General features: G+C 37.8%; 1 protein-coding gene across 10 annotated transcripts in view; it reads left to right on the forward strand.

The window, feature by feature from the left end:
- WAC (WW domain containing adaptor with coiled-coil) overlaps positions 1-26,434 on the forward strand; it is a 90,051-nt gene that overhangs the window by 32,812 nt on the left and 30,805 nt on the right. For all 10 annotated transcript variants that reach the window (XM_003938394.4, XM_074405167.1, XM_074405164.1 and 7 more), the window contains exon 4: positions 20,870-20,976. In XM_003938394.4, coding sequence (XP_003938443.1) covers positions 20,870-20,976 — 107 coding nt within the window. The remainder of the gene's footprint in view (positions 1-20,869; positions 20,977-26,434) is intronic.

Raw genomic sequence — 26,434 nt, forward strand, 5'->3', positions numbered from 1 at the left:
AGGTAGAATCGTTTCACCCCAAAACCATCTCCTCCCAGCCCCCCTCTACCCCCATTGAACTGGAATTGTTGGGAAGTAAGGGTAAGGATGAGAAGCAGGTAGGGTGCAGAGACCCAGGAGCTGATTGTGATCTGTAATATGCTACAGACAGCTGAGATTAGTTCTGTTTTCTAATAGATTTTGAGATGGTGGGGGGTCTCATTTTGTCACCCAGGCTGGAGTGCAGTGGCACAGTCTTGGTTCACTGCAGCCTTTGCCTCCCAGATTCAAGTGATTCTCCTGCCTCAGCTTCCCGAGTAGCTGAGATTGCAGGTGTGTGCAACCACGTCTGGCTACTTTTTGGATTTTTAGTAGAGACTGGGTTTCACCACGTTGGCCAGGTTGGTCTCGAACTCCTGACCTCAAGTTCTGCCTGTCTTGTCCTCTCAAAGTGCTGGGATTAAAGGCGTAAGCCCACCAGGCCCAGTCAGTTTTCTAACAGATATTCTATGTGTTTTTTTTCCAGTTTCTTAAGAGCAGTGACAATATTTAAAAATTTGTTTGAAATTCGATGATTGATCGTTTTATAACATGATTTTTGGTCTGGTTTGTGTTGTCTTTGCACATAGTAGATACTGAAAATATGATTTGGTGAGTAAATGTTATTTCTGAATTTGATTATACTTTCAGAACATATTTTTATGAGATAAAGGTAACAAAAATTAGTAAAACTGACAACATTTAGGCATTTCATTCTGTGCTTATTTGAAGAGTTTAAACTAATTACATTGTGGCTATCTTGTAACCAAATGTCAGATGTTGTGTAGATTGTAGTACATTAATGACAGTGACACAATGAAAACAAAGTTAGCATTAGGGCAAAAACTCTAGCCTGTGTTTGTCTTCCACTTGTGGCTTTGGCTCCCTCCAACCTTTAAATTTGTTTTTCAAACTGAAAAATATATTATTTAGTACCTCCTCCAAAGATTTTCTTGAAGAGTAAATGAAACTGTCTGAAATCTGTAACAATGACTAGTTTGTACAAGGTGATCAAAAATTTTATTTTCTTCTTTTGTGTTTTATGTTTGAGTAAAAAATTCCTTTGGAGTTAAGTACAAAGAACTATATTACTCTTTCAGCATTACTCTTTGTTAGTAATTTTTTTTTTTTTTTCCTATTAGAGATGGGGTTTCACCACGTGGGCCAGGGTGGTCTTGAACTTCTGACTTCAAGGGATCTGCCTACCTTGGCCTCCCACAGTTCTGGGATTACAGGTGTGAGCCACTGCACCTGGCCAAGCATTACTCTTTTCAAGTAATTTGATTCTTTTCCTTCTATTTGGGAAGTTTAGTAATACCCAGTAATTCTGCCTTTTTTTAATTTTCACTTAATGACCAACCTTAGTGATTACCTTCTAGGAGGCAAAACAAGTGAGGTTTGGGAGGAAAAACAAAAGAGCTAAGAGGCCATGGTGGTTAGAGGAGGAATAGGAGTGATGAAACATATCAGTGGAGATTGAGGAATGTTAGTGGGGATACTGAGAAGCAGTGACAGAAGAACATCCAGCAACAATGTCTTTATCATTAGAAACAATGACAGAACAAAACTACACTATTTATGCTTGTTAACAGGCAGTAGAATAGACATAAGGGTTATACTTGGGTTTAAACCTTACCTGTTTATATTTAGCGAGTTTTTTAGGGGAAAAAAAGTATTTTGAGGTAATTGTAGATTTACCTGCAATTATAAAATAATGCAGAGAAATTCAGTATACTCTTCATCCAGTTTGCTATAATGGTAACACCTTGCATAGCTGTAGTATACTATGACAGCCTCAAAATTGATAATGATAATATCCATTGACTCTGTTGAGAATTTACTAGATTCTCATGCACTGTGTGTGTCTATGTTTTGTTCCATGCAGGTTTTATTTTTTGTTGTTGTTGTTGTTGTTGTTTTTGCATGAATAGGTTAAGGCAACCATTGCCACAGTTAAGATACAGAGCAGTCCTATCACAAGAATTTCTTGTGCTACCCTTTATAGGTACAGTCTAACCTTCCTTAACTCGTAGGAACCACTAATCTGTTCTCAATCTCTCTAGTTTTGTCATTTCAGGAATGTGTCATGTATAATGGTATGGTATTACCCATTCTAAATGTCCTTTTTTCACTCAGCAAAGTTCCCTTGAAAACCATCCACATTGTTACATGTTCCTGTTTTACTGCTGAGTAGTATTTTATGGTTTGATTGCACCACAATGTGCTTAACCATACGCCATTGAAGGAAATGTGGATCGTTTCCAGGTTTTGGCTGTTAGCAGTACAGCTCTTAGAACATTCATGTACAGATTCTTGGATGAACAGAAATTTTTGTATCTCTGTGATAAATTCCCAAGAATGCAATTGCAAAATTCATATGGTAGGTTAGCTGCTTAACGTTACTTGTTTTTGTTTTAAAGAGATAAGGTCTTGCTCTGACACTCAGGCTGGAGTGTAATGGCTTAATCATAGTTCATTGCAGCCTGGAACTCCTGGGCTCAACAATCCTCCTGCCTCAGCCTCTGGTGTAGCTGGGACTACAGTTGTGCACCACCCCGCCTGGCTCTGCTTAGTGTTCTAATGACAGTTAAAAGCAGAATAATCTTCGCTCACTGTCAACAGTTATCAAATAGTATTATAAATGATTACTGTTTTTATCTATTGTCCTCTGATTACATTATTCTGTAGGTTATTATTCAATTACCTGAATTTTTAAAAGGAATTTGCTAGATGCTAATTAGTAAATGTATCAAATTAGCTTTCTATTTTGCAACTTTTCCTGTACAAATTGCACTTTAATATTATGCAATACATACTGTATAACAAATACACTTTTTGTTTAATGTATTTAATTTATTTTGGACCTATCGAACTCTCTTGAGCTAGTATATGTTTTCAGAGGTAATTTTGTTGTCACTTTCTATTTTTGAGATGTTTAAAAATTATTAGTGTGCAGAAAGCAGTGGCACAATGTAGAATCTGACATTTATATCAAAGTTTCATGGTTACTATACTGCTGTTGCGTGAAAAAAAATTAGAGTAAAATATAGTACCGAAAGTTACTTACTCTGCCATAGATGATATAAGAGACTTGAAGAGGTTGTAGTATATATTGTAGCTACAGCAGACCTGTAGTTCCTAAACCTGGCTATCAGAATCACCTGAGAGGTTAAACATAATCTGAAAGTTCGCTGACAAAGCGGTGTATGGAACTAGGACTCTTAAAAAGCACCTCAGTTTCATTTGATGTCTAATAAACATTGGAAAATCAGACAAAGCTCCAGGGAGGAATAATTTCTATCTTACTCTTCCGGTGTCTTATACCAGGTTTGGCATATAGTAAATGTTCAATAAATTAAATGTTTGTTGAATGAGGTGTGTGTGTATGTGTGCATGCATGCTGTGAGAGTAGGGTAAGACAAGTATTGACTGTTTTTATTTAAAAAAAAAGTGTCAAGAATATATTTTGAGTAAATTAACATATACTGTTTAATGTTGGTCCTTGGGCATAAAACAAATTAACAGTTGTTAAAATAAGTACATGGTAGAGTAGCTGTTGATCTCAGACAGTAAGCAGATGAGATTAGCTGGATTTAGTGTACACTGCCAGTCCTCAAAGTACAGCTACTCCCTTTGCTAATGCACGTTGATTTTTCTTATGATTGTATTCTGAAGTTTCCTTTCCTTCAGTGTACTTAAGAATGTCTTCCTATTGCTTTTACTCATGAATGACATCTTAGACTGAAAAATAATTTTCTGGGTCACAACTAGTTATTTTCTGTTAGCATAAGACATTGCTCCATTGTCTTCTGGCATTTAGTGTTACTGTGGAAAAGTCCAAGGTCAGCCCATTTTTGTTTTATAAGTGATGTGCCTCTGCTGGGATGCTTTTAGAATTTTTATGAGTAAAATTCAGCAGCTACACCAGAGTATGAGGATATGTGTCAGTATTTTTTGGTTCTGTATTTTTTCTGGTATGTGATGAGTGCTTTTCAATCTGCAGATTCAGATCTTCTTTTATTTCAGGGAACTTCTGTTTTATTATCTCCTTGAATGTCCTCTCTTTTTTTTTTTTTTTCTCCCCCCCCCCCCCCCCCCCCGAGCTTCAGTTTTGTATATATTGGCTTCATCTTTCATATTGGGCATCTTATCTCTAAGTACTTTACATTTTTGTCCTGTGTGCTTTATGGTATTTCTCTGTTCTATTTCCTTATGATTGACATTGCTTTCAGCCGTGTTATTCTTTTGCTACTTCTAATTCTTTTGTGGTTTTAATTTTTTAATAATTTCATTTTTTTAAAGTTTCTCTAATTTATTCCGGCTTCTGCTTTTTTGGGGGGGGGCGGGGGGCACGGGATTCTGTTTGTCTAAAGTTTTTGGTTTCCTGAAATTTCTTTTGAAGTATTTTTTTAATATTGTATACCCCCACTTTGTGTCTGTACAGGCTTTGTGTGTCTTTGTTTTGAGTGGGTAATGTGTTTGGATAATATGATTAGGTACTGCTTCTTATTCTTTTGGGCACTATTTTTGTTGTGTCCTTAAAATTTGGTGTTTGTAATCTGAGGCCAGGTTAAGGAAAGAAGTGTGAAAGGCGGCATATATTTGGAAGAGAGTGATAAAGTGAGGAGGTGATATTTATTCTGAAGATTCATAGTATTGGAAGAAGTCTCTTTTCACAGATCACACCTGGAGGTCCGGGCAGAGGTTTAGAGTGGCGCAGGGATGCTTTCTGAGAATCCTCTACTTCACTGGGCCAAAAAAAGGCAGTTTGTTGGTGCAAATGACCCTTCTGTCCCACCTCTTCTGCCTGCCATAAGTTTTCAAAATACGCAGGCTTGACAAGAATTGGAATTTGTACCTTCCTGCATTTCAGTATGGACTTTTTTTTCCCCTTCTCTAAACGGAGACATGGTCTCACTTTATCACCCAAGGTGGAGTGCAGTGGCACCATCATGGCTCACTGCAGACTTGACCTCCTCAGCTAATGTGATCCTCCCACTTCAGCCTCCCAAGTAGCTGGGACTAAAGGCAGGTATCACCACACCATTGTGGAGATGGGTGTCCCACTATGTTTCCCAGGCTGATCTCAAACTCCTGGGCTCAAGTGATCTGCCCACCTTGCCCTCCCAAAGCACTGGTTATTACAGGTCCGAGAAACCTTGCCAGGCCTCAGTATGGATTTAATTTGTCAGAGACAGTTTGTTGAGTTGTGACTTGCCTTGTAGTTGATTACATTTTCCTTTTGGTCTCTTGTTAGTTTGGATAGGTATTACAGAGGGCAAATATAGAAACATGTTCTCAAGCTGTCATCTTTTTGAAAGTCGACTTTTAATGTAATTTTCAGTGTCAGTTTTGCTGTCTGATTCATCTAAGTTGTTTGCAAAAACACAAATGCATTATTTCACTTGCGGAATTAATGGCTTTTTAAGTCATTTGGAAATAGATCTTTTAAGATAACTTTCATATGCTTATTTCAATATTAGATTCTACTGAGGTTTTTTGTTTTCTTTTTATTTTATTTTATTTATTGATTTTTATTTATTTTTTTTTTTTGAGATGGAGTTTCACTCTTATTACCCAGGCTGGAGTGCAGTGGCGCGATCTCGGCTCACGACAACCTCCGCCTCCTGGGTTCAAGCAATTCTCCTGCCTCAGCCTCCTGAGTAGCTGGGATTACAGACATGCACCACCATGCCCAGCTTTGTGTGTGTGTGTGTGTGTGTGTGTGTGTGTGTGTATTTTTAGTAGAGACAGGGTTTCACCATGTTGACCAGGATAGTCTCGATCTCTTGACCTCGTGATCCACCCGCCTCAGCCTCCCAAAGTGCTAGGATTACAGGCTTGAGCCACTGCGCCTGGCCCTTTTTGTTTTCTTGCTTGTTTGTTTGAGATGGTGTCCCACACTGTCACTCTGGCTGGTGTGCAGTGGTGCTATCTCAGCTCGTTGCAACTTCTGCCTCCTGGGTTCAAGTGATTCTCCTGCCTCAGCCTCCCAAGTAGCTAGGATTACAGGCTACTGCCACCACTAATTTTTTTTGTATTTTTAGTAGAGACGGGGTTTCATTGTGTTGGCTAGGCTGGTCTCAAACTCCTGACCTTGTGATCCATCCACCTCAGCCTCCTAAAGTGCTGGAATTGCAGGTGTGAGCCACCGTGCCCAGCCTAAGTTCTTTTTGTATGGGTTGGGAATTTCAGCACCCAGATGACTAGTAATTAGGGAACATAGGTCTCTGTGATTACATGCAGTATACGAATATATGCATAGTACGTGTGGAGTATAATGTTGTTGTTAAAAGTGGAGTCACATTTATTGATAAATCAAGAAGTTCCTGGAAACTAAATAGAAAAATGCCCACACAAAGTAGCATGACTCTTATTTTTGGTTACAGTGCACGTAAAGAAAAAACTTAAAGGAGACTGACTCATCTTTTCTGGTTTTCTGTAGCTGCTTATACTAATACCTGTTCTTTATAGAAAATCGGATAAAACAGTACTGCAATTTTTAAATATAATGGTAAAAATAGACTAATGAGAATTTCATTCTTGTGTTTGGTGGTAAGTGATCATAATGTAAAAACCTTTTCATATTAAGGAAACATTCATCTATTCCTACAATTAGTTCTTAATGCTGTTTGAATTTTATCATGCTCTCTTTTGAAGCATATATTAAAGACATTAACATTTAATATATTTTTTGGCAGTCTGAATATTCAGCCATTTTGTATTCTTGTGCTTAGTGGTATATAGTTGTGAATTCTCTTATTCTATGATTATCTTTGTCAGCATTTTGCAGTTGATTACTTTTATCATTGAATCTGTTTTTGGAGCGTATTACACACTGGGAATTAATCTCAGAATGTTTGAAACGGTTCCTCAATGAACTTAATATAATCTAAGTCTGGCTAGAGCTGTGGTTGGGCAAGGAGGTTGGTAGGGAATGGAAAGTTGGGACTGAAGGGAGAGTGAAGAGATATCTGTAACATGTCATAAAATTGGTATGTATATGGAACATCAGCAACAAATATAATTTGTTGGGCTTCCCTCCATTGATTATTGAAAGCTTGTTTTTAATCTTTAGTACAGTACCTTATAGTAAGTAACATTTGCCTTTGTCTCTAATTGGTTTAGGCAGTGCGGCAGTATGTACTTAACTTACCCTTGAACACACAACCATTTCATAGTTCAACAACACCGAAAGTGTCTAATATTAGGTTATCAATGGTTCTATCCAGAAATGCACCCCTTGTTGCTTCAGCACAAAAGTAGGATGACTAAGCACCCAAAACAGATGGAGTTTTAGAATAAATACTGTTTTGTGTGCATATGTCTTAACTGAGACACATGAGCACTATTGAAATTGTCTCATCTGTAAGGGAGAATTTACTCAAAGTGTTTCTTGGGGTAACTCTGCTGTAATATGCTACCTTTTATCTCTTTAATACTACATATTTTTGGGAAAAGTATTCCAATTTATTTTATTTTGTATAGATAATAGAATGGAGGCTAGAGTAATTTTCAAGTTACCAATTACCAACTTTTAGTATAAGAATTTTTAGTGGTTATTACAGTTACAGTGTGTTGTCTTAAAATTTCTTTGCTGTCCTTTAGTAGTTGTATTTGGTCAGGTGATGTTTATATTCTTGGATATGACACTAAGATTTGTTACCACTAGCCTTTTGGCAGCTCGTCTCCAGAGATTCTCTGTACAGCTAGTGCTTGACTTAGGACCACGGTCGGGACCGCAGAACCGTCGTAACACGATTTGGTCGTAAGTTGAGTAGGCTGTATGTACAGTCGAAATGGTGCACGCGGAGATGGTAGTGCTGCCGGAAGCTGGTCCGCACTCTCGTACGCCCAGCTGAGCAACGTTTGCGCTGCCAGACGCGGAGCAGTCGTGGCTAGCGATTGTGGTCGTAAAGTCGAATGGTTGTACGATGAATGGGTCATAAGTCGATCAGTGGCTGTATCCCTTATTAAATGATGCTGTATAAAGCCCCGAGGTTCTAAGAACAGACTTAGCTAAGAGTTGATCCTTAATCACCCACTATCCTTGTTGCAATAGCAGCAGCTCCACTTTTAAGTATTGGACTTTTCATTTATGCATTTATTTTATTTTAGAATCTACTGACAGACTCGGGCACTGTTGTGATTAAGAAATTATTCCAGTGGCATGTCAGAAAGATCCCTGTGCTCAGAGATTCTCTTCTAGTTAAAGAGACAGACAATATAAAATATATAAAAGGATAATTGTGTGATAAGGAAATAGCGATTCAAACAGTAATGGAGTGAGAGTAGATATATTGGTCAGGGAAAGGCTGATTTATGAATTAACATGAGGGACGTATAGCCAGCCATATAAGGAAAGAATTCTGTGACTTTAAATAGTTGGGGAAAAATTAGATAACCAGTTTGCTAGAAAGACTTTTATTTAGTTGTGTTATCCTTAAAGATAAACTGGGTTTTTTTTTTGTTTTTTTTTTTTGAGACAGAATCTTGCTCTGTCGCCAGGCTGGAGTGCAGTGGCGCAATCTTGGCTCACTGCAACCTCCGCCTCCTGGGTTCAAGTGATTCTTCTGCCTTGGCCTCCCCAAGAAGCTGGGACTACACGCCCGCGGTTTCACCGTGTGGTTCAGGCTGGTCTCGAACTCCTAATCTCAGGTGATCCACCCACCTTGGCCTCCCAAAGTGCTGGCATTACAGGTGTGAGCCACCATGCCTGGCCCTTAAAGATATACTTTTAGTATGCTTTTTCATGATGCCACCAGTACTATTCAGAAGCATCTAAAAATGCTTAAAAGTGAAAAGTAAGTAATTTCAGGAATTTCTTATTCAGAAGATGAGATCTGTTCTTTCCTTGGTTTAGTATCCAAGGCCACTTAGTAGTCTAGCGTGACAGCTTTACACATTCGTTATGTCACAGTACAGTACCCATATTCCTGTCAGACTTCTTGTACTCACTACCCTCTGAACTACGTAATTCCCTACTTTTATGCTGTTGTTCGTAATGCTTCCCTTGACTGAAGGTTGTCCTCTACTGTATGTACCATGTTGAAATCTCCTGTGTATGATGATCTTGGTAATTTGTCTTATTCTCTTAATATAACTGAGACAGATGAAAGCTAACATGTACTTGAAGATTCCTTTGTGCTCATTTTCACTCCTTCTCAGATTGAGAAGTGAGTTTCATGTGACTTCCAAAGTTGAAATCTACTTCTTTCTTAATTAGGGTCAGAAGGAAAAATTACCTGGAGACACCTATGTGCATGCAGGTACCTGCCTCTGTTTCTTTTGCTGTTCTTGTAACTCTAATCAGCTTGGAAAAGGGTGATACTCAGTTTTTTAACTATATTACCTACTCACCCTTTAGAATCTTAGTATAATCTGATAAATTTTCATATACTTAGTGTTTTACTCTAACCTGTATTTTTTTTTTATCTTAGAGGAATGCTTTCTTCCCTTAGAATAGCTACTTACCTAATTTAAAGATGAGAAAACAGGGAGCAATATGGGATGTAGTCTAATTACACTGCATAAAAGTAGTTACTTGCTGGACATGGTGGCTTATGCCTGTAATCCCAGCACTTTGGGAGGCCAAGGCAGTTGGATCACGAGGTCAGGAGTTCAGAATCGGCCTGGCCAAGATGGCAAAACCCCGTCTCTACTAAAACTACAAAAATTAGCTGGGTGCAGGTGGTAGGTACCTGTAATCCCAGCTACTTGGGAGACTGAGGCAGGAGAATCTCTTGCAGCAGAGGTTGTGGTGAGCCGGGATAGTACCACTGCACTTTTGAGATACTCCATCTCAAAAAATAAATAAATAAATAAATAAATAAATAAATAAATAAATAAAGTTGTTAAGGAGAGTTGTCTGCTATGATGGGGGCTTGCTTTAAATTGGGTACTCAGGAAAGGCTTTTCTGAAGATGGGGCATTTAAGCTGAGACATGAAACTTGACCAAGAAATAGAGTAGGAGATAGAGGAGAGGTGATAGAATGCATAAAGAGTCTAAAATATCTTACCCTTGGCTGGGTGTGGTGGCTCAGGCCAATTCACTTGAGGTCAGGAATTCAAGACCAGCCTGGCCAACATGGCGGAACCCCATCTCTATTAAAAATACAAAAATCAGCTGGGCATGGTGGTAGGCATCTGTAATCCCAGCTATCAGGAGGTTGAGGCAGGAGAATCACTTGAACCCAGGAGGCCAGGTTGCAGTGAGCCAGGATCACGCCATGGCACTTCTGCCTGGGTGACGAGTGAAACTCGGCCTCAAAAAAAAAAAAGAAAAAAAAAACCTTACTTTTGAAATCTTAGCTAATTCTTTAGTGAAAAGTCAGATGGCAAGGGTCAAAAAAATTAGTAACATAAGTATCTCATTTCAGACTTTGTTGTGATTATTGCAGTCCTGCAAAGTGTCCAGCAATATCTTACTTGACAAGGTGGGTCCCCGCCTAAGTAAAGGCAGAAACTGAACTGAAGCCCAGATCTCCTGATTGCTAGTCTCACTGCAGGGTGGCTCTTAACTTGGTTAGACCAGCCATCTCTTTTAAAAAATATTTTATATGCCTATTTTTTCTATTTCAAAAATATTTGTTAATATTAGTATTATTGTAGAGACAGAATCTCCCGTGTATGGTCTGGAATTCATGGCTACTTTTAAAAATTGAGATGAAATTCAGTTATTTCCCCACCCGAAAGAACTCTGTACCCATTAGCAGTCACTTTCATTTTTCTTCTCAATGCCCAATTCCCCAATTGCTGATCTACTTTGTTTCTAGATTTTTTATTTTTGTTTGCTGGATATGTTATATACATTGATTACACAGTATATAGTCTTTTTTGACTGGCTGCTTTTACTTACGGTTTTCAAGGCTCATCCATGTTGTGTTATATATCAGTACTTAGGCTTTTGCTTCCTGTGTTAAAAATTTACTTCAATAAATCTCAGCCTGTAAGGTACATTAAGTTTTCTATAAGAGAATGTCAGTACAGCCTATTCCCAGATTCACGGTCATGTACCATTTTCTATTCAAAGCATCCCATGGGATTAGGTATTGAGAGCTGATGGATTAAGGACTTGTGTCTAAGCTAGACAAATTAAAGTCACATGTACAGTATAGTAGATTGCTTTTTTTGGTGGGGGGTAAGTTTTATTTATGTGTAATTCACATACAGTCAGCCATTTAAAATGTGTAGTTCAGTGATTTTTAATATATTCACAATTACTCAGTAGTCAGCAATGTTCTAAGTCAATTTTAGAATATTGGTATCATTTAGATGTCACTTAAATTTTAGAATATTGACATCACTTAAAAACCCTGTAACTGTCATCTCCCAGCACCCCCCTCACCCTCAACTCTAAGAAACTGTTACTGTATTTTCTGTCTCTACAGATAAGTCTATTCTGATTGTTTTGAATAAATGGGATCATACCATACATACGTGATCTTTTGTGACTAGGGTATTTCACTTAGCATATTTTCGAGATTGATTCATGTTGTAGCATGTGTTAGTATTCATTCTTTTTATTGCCAAATGATACTCTCTTGTATGTTTATGCCAATTTTCTTATCAATTGGTAAACATTTGGTTTTCATTTTTTGACTGTTAAGAATAATACATTATGTTTTCGTTGTTGTTGTTTTTGAGACAGTGTCTCACCCTGTTGCCCTTGCCTCCTGGGTTCAAGCGATTCTCCTGCCTCAGCCTCCCAAGTAGCTAGGATTACAGGCATGCTCTGCTATGCCTGGCTAATTTTTGTGTATTTTTGGTGGAGACGGGGTTTCGCAGTGTTGCCCAAGCTGGTCTCAAACTCATGAGTTCAGGCAGTCCACCTGCCTCAGCCTCACAAAGTGCTAGGATTACAGGTGTGAACCACTGCGCCCAGCCAGGAATAATGCATTATGAACATTCATGTACAAACGTTTGGGCATATGTTTTCATTTCTTCTGGATACATACCTGGACGTAGAATTGCTGGCTCATGAAACTGGTGGTGTTTTTTGGTCTGTTTTTCACTGTTTTTTTCTTGTTTGCCAGTATAGTGCCAGTACGTTTTAGGAGCACAAGTAGATTTTTGACTCAATCAATCAAAGAAAAAATTACATTGATGGTCCATATAGCTTAATATTTCGTAAACATTGATGTTGTTTTAACTCAGGATTATAGCACTTGTTTATAATTAGTTTTTTTTTAAAGATTTAGTGGGTATATTTGCAAATTTGTTACTTGGGTATATTGAGTGATGCTGAGGTTTGGGGTGCTAATGATCCCATCACCCACGTACTAAGCATAGTACCAAACCATTAGGTTTCAACCCTTACCTTCTCCTTTCCTCCCCTTCTAGTAGTTCCCAGTTTCTGTTGTTGCCATCCTACTTATTTTGAGACAGAGTCTCGCTCTGCCTCCCGGATTCAAGTGATTCTCCTGAGTCAGCCTCCCAAGTAGCTGGGATCACAGGCGTGTGCCACCATGCCCAGGTAATTTTTGTATTTTTTAAGAGAGACTGGGTTTTGCCGTCTTGGCCAGGCTGGTGTCGAACTCCTGACCTCAGGTGATCTGCCCTCCTAAGCCTCCCAAAGTACTGGGATTACAGGTGTGAGCCACCCCGCCCTGCCTGTTGTTTCCATTTTTGTGTCCCTGAGTACCCAGTGTTTTGTTTGTATATATGACATGATTTCGTTCTTTTTTAATGGCTACGGATAACTATGCTTAAACATTTTCAGAAATACTGGACTTTTTTCCAGAGCACCTGCAGTATTTTACATTCACATTAGCAGTGTGATGAGAGGGTTCCAGTTTCTCTGCATCCTCACCAACACTTGTTGTTACCTGTCTTTTTGACTGTAGCTATTCTAGTGGGTGTGAAGTGTTAATTTTCTTGCTGGTTTGGTTTGCATTTCCTCAACGGCTAATGCCATCGTTCATCTTTGATACGCACTTTGGGAATTTGTATGTCATCTTTGGGGAAATGTTTGTTCAGATTTGTTACTCATTTTTAATCAGATTATTTTTATTGAGCTGTGGAGTTGTTATTGGTAGAATTAAATGCCGTATCAGATGTAGCATTAGCAACATTCTACATGTTGTCTTTTCACTTTTCAAACACAAAAGTTTTTAGTTTTGACAGTACAAATTTATTTTTTCTTTTGTTGCTTATACTTTTGGCGAAAACTTACGCCTATATTTTGTTTTAAAGTTTTACAGTTTTAAGAGTTTATGTAGGTCTGTAATTCATTTTGAATTTATTTTTGCATAGTGTGAGGGAGCAGTTCAACTCAGTTTTATTTTGCACGTGCCACATCCCATTTTTAAACTCGTGTCGCATAATGTTTCTATAAATGAAGAACTCTGTATTTGAAGGTGGTCCCATAAGATAAGAATATATTTTTACTGTACCTTTTCTATGTTTAGATATGGTTAGATACATAAATACTAACATATTGTATGATAGTTGCTTGCAGTCTTCAGTACAGTTACAGGCCATATAGGTTTGTAGACTAGGAGCATTAGGTTATACCACATAGGTGAGGTGTGTAGTAGACTCTACCATCTAGGTTTTTGTCAGTACACTCTTAGACGATGTTTGCATGACAAAATATGCCTGATGTCATATTTCTCAGAACGTATCCTTGTTAAGCAACACATGACTATATTGTGTAAAATCCCCATAGTAATATGTACATAATAATGTATACTACCTGCACATAGAATGTTACGTGTAATTTTCACAAACTCTTTGTAGCACTGTGCTAAAATATGTAGCCATACATATATATTTAAGATAAAGTATGACAGTACTATTTTTTAAATGATGAAATTTGGTGAGTGTCTTCATTTATCTCTGCCACTTCAGTGTTTGGACCTAACTGTTTACAAAGGAGTTTACTTAATGTTATTTGTTTGTGATAGATGTCAGGCAGATGTATTTTATAGCTTTGTTGTCAGTGGTGAGATTTTTCCAAGTAGTGAACATTTTGATAAAAGTTCCAAACAGAATTAAGTTTTATACAGTACAGTTTGCATAGCAACTATATTCCTGGAAAATTCAGCATGCTGTGCTAAGCAGATTTTAGTTCTAGACTCAATTATAAGCAGCTTGTTTTCAGATGTTAGTTCTTTGGGAGACATGTGTAATGCACAGTAGGCATCCCTGGCCTCCTTTGACTAAATATCAGTGCTGTCCAGTGAGTCAGATAGGCAGTTTTAAGTTTTTTAGTAGCCAACAGCTGGAATTTTAATTATATTTATTAACCAGATACAGCTAAAATACTTATATAATCAATATAAAAAATTAATGTGATAATTTGCATTTGTTTTTCCCTCAGTTTGGAATTTAGTGTGTATTTTACACATACAGAAAAATACCAATTTATACTAGCCATGTTTCTAGTGTTCAATAGCTATATGTGGCCAGTGACTGTCATTGAAGAGCCCAAATGAGAGTGATTAACTCTATAGCCAACTGTCAGATTGTTTATACTTATTGTGATACATTTTTCCCTCTCCCAAGGGACAAAGCCTGGTTAGCCATGAGTTTTGCTTTTCACCACCAAGTTTCTTGATACACAGTTTGTAAATTACAGAATTATGTTATTATAAACTGAAGTTGTATTGGTTCATGTGTAAAAAAATTTTTTAGTCAAAGAGAATCAGAATAGCAGAAGCAGGATTATTACCTTCAAATAGAAAGGAAAAAGCCCCTAACCAGGCAAGAATCCTTAAAGAAAATTCAAATCGGCTTTCCTAGCCTTGCATGGCTCTCTGTGGTAAGTCGCACTTTACTGTGTTTCCACGTTAATTATATTCTCAATGCTCAGAACTTCGCTTCCATTTCCATGTTCTTAGCCCCAAATAGCTGCATTTTTTTCCTAATGTATTTTGCATTATTATCACTTGGAAGTAATTTATATCCATGCTGAACTGCTCGCCTGTGCTATTCAAGTTTTTATTAGTGCTCTGATAATAAAGTCGCCTAATTTTGAATGGCTTTGTTCCTACTCTATTTTTTCCCATAAGACTTATTAGTGTGCAGTTTTACAGAATTCAAGATTTTTCAAGGAAAACATATATCATGTTATAGCAGAAATACCCATTACAGATATGTGGCTTTCGTGGTGAAACCCTTTTTTTTTTTTAAGTGTTTGTGGCCGCTGGTTAGGAGCATTGCGATGAAAGGCAAAGGACCCTGGAAGGTAGTACAACACGTAGACTAACAGGAAGAAGATCCTTGGGAAGGTACTAGAAAAGACAGGAAGAGACCTGTAGAGTACAGTCATCTCTGTAAGTGAAGAGGGTATGATCACCAGTTTATTTTAGCATATTGCTTATCTTTTCAAGGGAGATTCGTTGAGTATCCTCTACCATTTGACTTTGTAAACCTGTGTTTCCCAGTGTGTGGCCTAGGTGCTAACTATACTAGAAGTGTCCTGGGAATGCTCTTTAAAAGTTCAGGTCATAAGCCAGGCATGGTGCCTCACGCCTGTAATCCCAGCACTTCGGGAGACCAAGGCAGGTGGGTCACTTGAGGACAGGAGTTTGTGACCAGCCTGGCCAACATAGCAAACAACTCTACTAAGAATACCAAGTTAGTTGGGCAGTGTGGTGGCTCACATGTGTGGTGCCAGCTACTCAGGAGGCTGAGGCACAAGAATCGCTTGAGCCCAGGAGGCAGATTTTCCAGTGAGCTGAGATCTTGCCACTACACTCCAGCTTGGGTGACAGAGTGAGATTTTTGTCCTAAAAAAAAAAAAAAAAAAACTTAAAAATATTTCAAAATTACTATGAATTAGAAATTCTGAGAAAGACAACCTTGAAATCTACAGTCTCTAGTAACTAAAGTTTCACATCCACTACTGAGCTTTATTCAGTCCTACCTGTTACTTGCTTTTGTTTGAAAGCAATATGGGATGGTAAATGTCCTTGAATTATTTCATTTCGTATATAGATACACCTATTCCTTCTTTAGTGTCTTTATTCTTTTTAAGACACTAAGACTTCTGAGTTTGAGGATCTGGTAATGAATTCTGGTTGTTGTCATGGTCTGAATAAGGACATAAATGCCATAGTATTTTGCTCCTGAGTAGACTGAAAACTGTTCTTCCACCTTTTCTAAAGCTGGTTTCCTTTCCCACTGTCATTTAATCATGTAAAATTGTATATTCTCCTTCTGCTTTCCTGATACTCTGGTTCCCTTTTGTAAATGGAAGGGCATTGTAATTGCTTAATATCCATTTCTTACTGAGTCAAGTATGTTTTGATAAATATTTTTTGGACCGTTTTCTGATTATTCTCCTAGAGCCCTCACTGTTTGAAACTATAGGTTGTGTCCTTCTCACCCTTAAAATTTAGCTTCTGAAGTTTTAAGAGGATGCCAAATAGGGATTATTCTGTCAAAAATACTGAAGATGTTGTCAGGGGAAATGTCATTCTCTTGTACCAACCCTTGGACTCTGGTCTGAAACTAGCTTCCAGTCATGTTGTTACATCTCCATTTCATAATCTGCCCTGGTTAAGAACTGGAAAGGAGAATTTTCCTCACCATTTAGGTTCTTCAAGTTGCAAGCATAAGTATAGAATTCCCTTATCTGTCCTCCCCTTCTCCTGAAACCAAGTAATTCCTAATAGCATCCTTTTCTTTGAATCCTTTAAGACTTAACTTTATTAGTCCTAACTTCAGTATCTTGAGGTTGGTTTAAATGTGTAGCATTGAAAAACATTTTTATCCCACTTACTCACTGATACTGTATTTCTTGAGTAGATGATTATTTATTGTCGTTAAATAGCGAGCTTTTCCTTGGTAATATACAGAGCACATAAAAGGTACTTGACTGTATAAACAGCATTGCCTCCATTGCTTCATTGGGTCAATGTGTGACTCAGTGGGTTCTTGCTTGGATATGTTCAGAAGTCTTACTATATTCTTTCTCTTAGCCTTAGACTCTGTATTATAATAGGAATATAAAACTTGGGTCGCATATAAAAATTGATGTGTGATTTTTAAGATAGGAGATTTAAAAGCAATTTTGTGTTGTAGCACTCCTTTTCGGTATGGTTCTGGAAAATCATAACCACCATTACCCCAACCCTGGGGAGGATGTGCACAATCACTTTGCTGTTCTGCTTGTGTATTCAGTTTGAAAAGAGTTGCATGGAGAAAGTAAAAGGCTCAAATGAAATACCAAAAAGTATGTAAGGTAGTATATGCTGAAGCTTTTATTATGAGACAGTTAACTTTGTAACTTTGTTTACCTTATTGTCAAATTATTCAGGATCAAATCTGCCCTACCTTCAGGTCCAAGGGGATCCTTCTTGTTGGAATCTAAAGATGTATTGACTGCCATGCTTTGTATAAAACCTTTTATGTGAATTTGAAATGTGTTTAATGATGTTAGTTTATTCTTAGTATTTTACAAAAAATATCTTTATCTTCTCATCCTTTTCAAGTTTTGTTTTTGCTAAGCAGTCTCATTAAATCTATAGAATGTGGAATCTCATCCCTATCCAAAAAAGCTCCTGTCTTTGAAAATAATTTCTCCATCAACAACTGATTCCATTTTCTCTTTTAGAGAAGTCTTAGACCCGGTGTGCCTTGATGCTTTTTTGACTTTTGATTATTATGCTGTGCCTTCTAAAAACACATAGAATAGACCTAAAAGTTACCTGGTAACTTCCATCAGGCTGGTGGAAGGCATACCATTTATTCAGAGGTAAGAGGTTAATTAATTGGAATGTTTGTTGGTATTTGAGTTTTCATTGACTTTAGGATTAGTCACTAAAGTGGAGTGACTTCCTGGATCAAGACCTCATGAGAGGTCAACAGACCTCTTTTATAATACACCTTATATTTGTAGAATACTCTACCTATCATATCTTTCAACAAACCTTAATGTGGCACGTTCACAGATTTAAGCATAGGACATACTGTGTAAGAATGCGTGCAAATAAATGTCAGAGTGGGATATCTAACCCAGGCTTTTTAATGGATTACACTGGGGTTTATTTCAGTCAGTAAAATTAGCCTTTTTCCTATTACTGTCAACAAGCTTTTGGAGATTTTCATGGAAATCTCAACTCTACAAGTAGTGCATACATATTCTAGTAGTCCATATTACTAGTCCTATTTCTTATTTGTATTGTTGTAAATTTGATTTTTAAAAAATCTTCTGTTATATCCGAAAAGTAGAAATTTCAGCATAAATCTAATATTTTCTATGAAACTTGGAATATGACTTTTCCTTTGTTACTAAGCATTTTGGGATCCTAAAACCACTTGTGAGGTTTGGCGATCTGACTCTGAGGACCCAACATAATAATTATCATGACTGTGACTGACTACAGTAGAAGGTGCAAAGCAAAAAGGCCCATGGGCAAGGCCAAAGGAATCCGGGTATAATCCGAGTATCTCACACAGGATGCACTTTATTCTTTTAGCAACAAATTGTAACACATTTTTGGAATGTTGTCACTAGAGATTTAGTGCAGACCACTTTTACTGGATGTAGGTACTCTTTGCCTTGCGTGTACCAAAATTTCAGACTCCAGTAGGAAAGCAGGTGTTCAGTACAAACCATGTTATACACAAACAGCTCAGGCACAACGAGCAATTTTTTTTTTTTTTTTTTTAAAGTCAGGTTCTCATTATATCACCCAGGCTGGTCTTGAACTTCTGGAGTCAAGGGATTCCCCTGCCTCTACCTTCTCAGTAGTTGGGACTACAGGTGCAAGCCACTGTGCCTGGCCTCAGTAAACACCTCTTTATCAGTTAGGGTTGTGAGATCCCTTCAGAAATCCAGATTCCCACATTCCAACCAAGGGCTAGCTGTGCCAGAAGGCCTTTCTAAGGGTAGCAGTCTCAGGGCTTCTTGTCAACTTTTCCTGCATTCTCTGCTCCTCTTCCCCTTCCCCTTCCCCTTCTCCTTCTCCTTCTCCTTCCCCTCCCCCCTTCTCTCTCTCTCTCTCTCTCTCTCTCTCTCCCCTCCCCTCCCCCTCTCCCTCTCCCTCTCCCTCTCCCTCTCCCTTTCCCTCCCCCCCTTCTCTTCTCTTCTCTTCTTTCTATGGAGTCTCACTCTTGATGGAGTACAGTGACACAATCTCAGCTTCCTGTGACCTCCACCTCCTGGGTTAAAGCAATTCTCTTGCCTCAGCCTCCTGAATAGCTGGGATTATAGGCACACACCACCTCGCGCAGCTAATTTTTGTATTTTTGGTCGAGATGGGGTTTCACCGTGTTGGCCAGGCTGGTCTTGAACTGTTGACCTCAGGTGATCCACCCACCTCAGCCTCCCAAAGTATTCAGCTTATTTTTGACTGATTTCTTCTTGATTATGTTTATTCTTAGAGCATTTATTGAGGTTTTATTTATTTATTGCTTTCTGTTATTTAAAAAGGGGGTTAGGGTATTCTATCTATATAAATAGAATACTGTACAGCAAGATAAAATAAGTAGAAGAACTCATCAGGTATCTCAAGCATTAGGCTTCTTAGGAAATGTCCTCTATAATACCACTTGTGTTGTTCTTAAGTAACCATTGTACTTAGTTAATTCTCTGATCTTTTGTGGTATCACTAGCTTTCCTGGGTCTTTGAATCTGCTTGTAGTTTCCAGTATAAGCATACCCTTATCCGAGGGTAAGTCTTGGCCATTGCCGTTTTTCTTGTCGTATCCTTATTTTTTCCATGAACTTCAAAGCAGTCTCCTCTCCTACCTTTGACCTCTGATAGCCAAAACTTCAAAATCCAAATGTACACCTTTTCTTCTGAATTCTTAGTACTGTGTTGATCTGCTGACCATTTTCACTTGGATATAGAAAACCTTACAGTCATCATCTGTGTCTCAGTTCACCTTTCCTCTTACCATTTAATTGTTTCTATTGATTGAAATAGTATTTCTAACTCATTTCTACTTTTATCCACCCTGGTTTTAACTGATAATTCCTGGCCACTGGAGCATTTAAATTGCTCTCTGCACTTTCAGTTTTTGTTCGTAATACTGTGGCCTCTGTGCCACTGCCAGCTCATTTATTAAAACATACTAGTTGGGTTATGTTGCTTTGTTGCTGAAAAATCTAGAATTATGTGGAATGAAATTGAAATAATAACAGACTTCTGTGGTGAACCTTTCTATTTAATTCATCAGTGTTTTTGCAAGTCAGAATTTTTATACCCTGGTTTTTCTTAAAGCAAGAGAAACTGGTCATTAACATGTACATATTATTCATAAAACTCGAGTTACTCCTAAGCAATTTTTAGACAGAGTTGGCCTTGTTAGGAAAAGACTCTTGATGTCATCTTTATCATCTTATAAGTAAATGAGTCACTTCCCTGAGACACTCTTTAACTTTTTGAAAAAGTTGATGCTGATTTATTTGAAAAATTGGCAAGACTATTGAAAGGCAAATAGGGGAAAATATTAAGAAATGTAAATACAGTTGTGAAAACATACTGATAATAGTGACTTTTAGTTCAGTATCATTTGAGTTCTTCTGCCTTTTTTCCTGTGTACATTGTACTTCTGTTTTTCTCCAATAAAACTTTAAGAAACCCAAAACCCAGATGTTGCTACAAATGATAAAGTTAAGGTTTTTCTTTTAAAAAAAAAAAAAAGGTCTCTGCTACATGCTGTTTTTCCAGGGCATATCAGGTTAACAACTATAGTATATTTTAGAGCCACATCTTTAATAGGTTCACAGATACTTTATATACTATAAAATACATAGATAGGTTTATATTCCTATTGCAAATGTAAGTTGTTGGTTTAGGAATGTACGGTAATCTCTGGTATGATAGAAAACAGTTTAGATTAAACATGAAATATAGTTTACTTGTAATTCACTTTGTTCTTTATTTTTTTAAGGGACCAGTTACTCTCCACAAGAAAATTCACACAACCACAGTGCTCTTCATAGTTCAAATTCACATTCTTCTAATCCAAGCAATAATCCAAGTAAAACTTCAGATGCAGTAAGTATTGTAACATGTCCAGTATTGTTTCTTTGGAATTTATTGTTTAAAAAAAAACCCATGGCAAGTCTTGTAAAATCTAATGCCTTTTATTTTTTTTAAAAATGTGTCCAGCCAGGTGTGGTGGCTCATGCCTGTAATGCCAACACTTTGGGAGGCTGAGGCAGGCGGATCTCCTGAGGTCAGGAGTTCAAGACCAGCCTGAGCAACAAGGAGAAACCCTGTCTCTACTAAAAATACAAAAATTATCTGGATGTGTTGGCTTATGCCTGTGATCCCAACTACTTGGGAGGCTGAGGCAGTAGAATCACTTGAACCCAGGAGATGGAGGTTGTGGTGAGCCAAGATGGCACCACTGCACTCCAGCCTGGGCAACAAGAGCAAAACTCCATCTCAAAAAAAAAAAAAAGTTCTAATCACTGTCTTTTTATTTTTTTGGTATTATTATGGTCCTATTTTAAACCAGTGAACCAAGCTTATGAATGGAACTGAGCATAATCAGAAGACTGTATCTTTGGTATTAACCAGGATTTCTGTACAAAGCAATGTTTTCTTCCTTTGTGATAACTGAGATAAAAAGAACTTCAGGCTGAAATTTCTCTGAAGTGGTCTAACATAAGCTTACTTTATTTTCATAGTGTATAAACTCCTTATAGGATATATTTATTATCTACTGTGTCTTACACACTTTCCCAGACACTAGGGATATACAGTTACCTGTCCACAAGGGCATGAAACCCAATGAAGGATTTTAAATATTTTCAGAAGTTTAGGTTAATAAAATAACTTACTTACTTTGAATTTTTTAAAGTCATAGGATTAAATGAAATGTTCAGTTCAGCAAAAAGATTAATAAGGTTTTAATTTGCCAGGCATATGCTAGGCTGCATATATATATAATGTGGCCCATCTTAAAGGAATTTTGGGACCTGTGGTAGAGACAGAAAGGTAAACAGTGCCTGTTAAAGTTGCTTTGGGGAGCACTCAACACAGGACTCTCAGCTTGGATGAGGAAGATAGTCAAGTATAATGCTTTCCAACGACTGTAACTTAGGCAGTAAAAGAGCTCTGGAACTTCATAGCATACAAAGGAATAGAACTTGCAACGGTGTAGAAGTGTAAAATAGTGTAGTATGTTTAGAGAACTGCTAGAGGACAGTGTGGAAAAATGGCAGGAGCTAAAGTTTCAGAAATAAGTGGGAGGTATATCATAAAAAGTTACATGTCATGCCAAGGAATATGAATTATATGTATATAAGACAGTGGAGAGGTATTGAAGGATATAATCAGTAAAGTCAAGCATATTCACAATTTAAAAAATTATCTTAGGTAGCAGTGTGGAAAAAAATACATTATAGGAAAGAAGGAACAGTGAGAAGGCTGTCAAAAGGTGTAGGTTGAGTGCAGTGGATTTTACTTTGAGTAATCATCATGTCTTAATTTATGTTGAAAGACCTTCAGATTTAATTTTTGTTTCTTGTTGAAGCAGTGTGTTTAGTACATTTCCATAGAAAATCGAGACATTGGGATACTATTTGAATAAAAATAGATAGTATTAATGTTCATTTAGAAAATCATACTAGTGGCCAGGTACTTCACTAGTGGCCAGACATGATGGCTCGCCTCCTGTAATCCCAGCACTTTGGGAGACCAAAGTGGGCACATCACTTGAGGTCAGGAGTTTGAGTCCAGCCTGGCCAACATGGTGAAACCTCGTCTCTACTGAAAATAGAAAAATGATCTTGGCGTGGTGGCAAGCACCTGTAATCCCAGCTACTTGGGAGGCTGAGGCAGGATAATTGCTTGAACCTGGGAGGCAGAGGTTGCAGTGAGCCAAGATCACACCATTGCATTCCATCCCGGGCGACAGAGCAAGACTCTGTCTCAAAAAGAAAAGTCATACTAGTTATTTTAACACAGAATTTAACACATGGGATTGATTAAGCAGATTCTGAAGAAAACAAAGGAACCCTGAGATAACACATAGTAATAACCACTCAGGGATATGTAACAACAGGATGAAGTTGGGGTTTTAGAACCTAATAGCCTAGAGGAGGAGCCCTACAGAGCTGGTGGCAATACCTCTGAGGGTATGGTGAAGCTAGTTTTAGTGGTGAGATGGTAACCAAGAGCTGGAAACAACTGGCTGCTCCTTTCTCCTGCCTTTCACTCTTCTAATGCTTCTAACAGACAGGAAGCCAACTGGTTAAATAGAGAGTAATTTGCACTCTCCCAGCCCTAAGAGCCAACTAGAAGGGTGGGATTGAGGCTGAGAAAATAGCTTGCTAAGCCTTCACACATGCTATCATCAGACTCTTTGCGATGAATCGTTTTATTTTTTCTTTATTTTCTTAAAAGTGGGGAAGGAAGGATGAGGCTGAGTGGGGAGAAGGGGGAGCAAATCATTTTCAATGAGATATATATTCAGGATTTTAGAAGGAATTTGCCTGTTTTTCTGGAAAACAGTCTATTAATTTAAAAAGTAGCACTAACCCTAAAGTTCCACTTGTCATTGACAGTTAGATTTATCTACTCTTAGGACAGCAGCAGCCCTTGTGGGGTTTTTTGTTTTGTTTTTTAAACATAAAGGCAAAACAAACATCTCATTCAGGGAAAACAAATTTTGATTATTTGGGTTTTAGAGCAATGGATTTAACCTAGTAAAATCAGAAAGAATAAATAATGGGCATCAGATGAGCTTGAATGATTCAAATAAATGATAAGCGTGTCAGGGGAACTTAATCACGTGAGTGAAAGCTGAAGACCGTTACTTGAATAGATATAAAATATTATGTATTTCTGGAATCCGGGTTCTGGTTTCTCTAGATTTCACCTGCAGATGCATAATTACTTCTAAGTAGTGGTTTTTTGCATTATAATGTAGCTAGTGGGAATGACACAAACAGTACTTAAAAACTGTAAATGCAAAAAAAAGAAACAATAAAAACTGTAAATGCAAAAGAGAAACAACAACAACAACTGTAAATGCAATCTTACCTGAAAAGTTGGCTTTAATCTACACAGATCTTTGGTTATGTGGGTGACTTCTAAAAATCAACTTAACTATTAAAAGCCAAGTTGAAATTCTGTTTTTATTTTCAATATCAGATTAAGGCATTAACATTCAATGTACTTCCTTGCTAAGTCCTATGATAAACATTTATTGTGGGGTGTTTACCACAGAGCCTGGCTCATGGTAAAGATTAGGAAAAGCTTGGTGAATGCCTCCTTCACAATAAAAATCATGGGAATGCTGGACGCAGTGGCTCATGACTGTAATCCCAGCACTTGGAGTGCCAAGGCAGGAAGATCACTTGAGGCTTTGAGTTTACAACCAGCCTTGTCAATATAGTAAGCTCCTGTCTCTACCAAAAAGGGGGAAAAAAAAATTGGGTCTGGTGGTGTGTGTACCTGTGGTCCCAACTACTTGGGTGGCTGAAGCAAAGGATTGCTTCAGCCCAGAAGGTTGAGGCTGCTGCAGTGAGCCATGATTGCACCACTGTTATCTCCAGTCTGATCAATGGTAAGGCCCTGTCTCAACAATAAAGTAAAATAAAAAAAATCGTGGCGTGACTTGCAGACTGTTTTAGATTGATGATTTTTCAAAGAGAACTCTCAATTTAGGGAGAAAAGTTGCTTATTTCTATTTAAAGGCACTGTAATTGAGATTTTCCCTTCTAAATTTTCTGTGCCAATTTTGATTTGCTGGGATGTGCTTAAGTTCAATCCTATATGAGTTTGCATTCATACTCTAGCTCCTCTTGTTATCAACAAAGTATCATCTGCATACTTTGAAGCTTTTGAGTCTTGAGCCGGGCTTGCCACCTGTAGTCCCGGCTACTCAGGAGACTGAAGAGGGAGGCTTGCTTGAGCCCAGGAGTTAGAAGCCAGTATAGCAAGACCTCATCTCAGGAGAAAAAAGGAAATGAAAGAAAAAGTTTGAGTCTCACCAATATCTACCATATTAAAAATTAAATAATCATTTAAGATGTCAATTGTAAACCCATTACATTATATGGTAACATATGTAACATCTTTATGAAAAATAACTATTTTCTTAAAAAAAAAAATAGACATAGAACATCTTGGTAATATTTGACTTAATAGAAGAATTTTGTAACTTCATATCTGCTTCTGCATTCAGTCTGTTGTGATACATTCAGTGTTTTGTTGAGCCTGTTGGTAAACTTCACTATATACCCTTGTGATAAAATGAGGAAGACAAAAATGATCATGTTAGTAGTATTATGAAAATAGTTTTAGTCTTGCGAAAGGATCTCGGAGTTCCCCCAAGGTTTCCTGGATAACATTTGGAGAGAGCTGCTTTAGAGCATATGTTGGCAACCATCCCTAACCAAATCTAGAAAACCTTAAATGTTTGCACACCTTTTGTTTAAATTTTAATATTGGGTATTATTTTTGTAAAAGTAAGAAATTTGACACCTGCTATTGCACATCAGCGTTGTAAAAATTATCCCATAAGTTGAAGGGCTTATTTTTTCTTAACGCCTTGAGGATGGCAGTGGGGTGGGAAAGTTAAAGTTATTGGTGTGCTGTTGTAATGCTGTACCCTGGAATTTGGTTAAGTGTAAGACATTAGCTTGAACTCATACAGAGTTTGATATGCAAAATCATTGTAGTGTGGTAGACCAGTGTTCTGGTCTGTGAATTTTCTGTCCTGGAGGTTGTGCTAGTATGTTAATCACTTAAATACAATGTTTAGTTCAAAGTACAACTTCTGTGAAAGAAACAGTATGTTTATATATTCAAATGCAAGCTCCTTGTCTCTGCCAGGACAAGTTGGCAGATCATCACTTGGAAGAGCACCGGTCTAGACCATACTGACCTCTGGTGTTCTCCATCCACTAGTGTGAAATCTCATTCTCTCTCTTCAATACAGTAATTTCACATAACCACTTGGCAAGCAAACCAAGTCTTCCAGATAACATCTGTAGAAGGGATCAGTTGCATAATAATTTATAGGGAGGAGTAGGTGGTGGAGAAGAACTTTTGAATTTGGCCCTTTGTGATTGGGTTCCTAAAGCTTGGTTGTAGCTTATGGAAGGTAGTGGGATTGAGAATTAACTCTCCACTGCCTTTTGAGGTTTGGGGGCCCAGGGCTGCTTTACCACCCTCTTTTGGGATGTGATCCTGAGCATATAAATATATGGCAGAGTCTGTGATCTTTTTCCACTTGCCTTCATAATTATTAGGGAATTTCCAGAATTTAGTGTTAATTTAGGGGTAATAACAGGCATTTCGAAACCAGGGTTTTTTGTCCGTTGATAAATGACTAATTAGTTTTGTGACCTATAGGCAAGTCATAAATTCTCTCAGCTTGTTTTCCAGTTGTTAGAATTAAAGCTGGGCCAAGGTAAGGCAGTGAATAAGACTTCATTTCCTCAAGCTTGAAAATTGTGTCACAATACACTCAAACCCAGAAGGATAGGCTATGATG

The sequence above is a fragment of the Saimiri boliviensis genome, chromosome 8 (genome assembly GCF_048565385.1).
Source record: "Saimiri boliviensis isolate mSaiBol1 chromosome 8, mSaiBol1.pri, whole genome shotgun sequence".
Lineage (NCBI taxonomy): Eukaryota > Metazoa > Chordata > Mammalia > Primates > Cebidae > Saimiri > Saimiri boliviensis.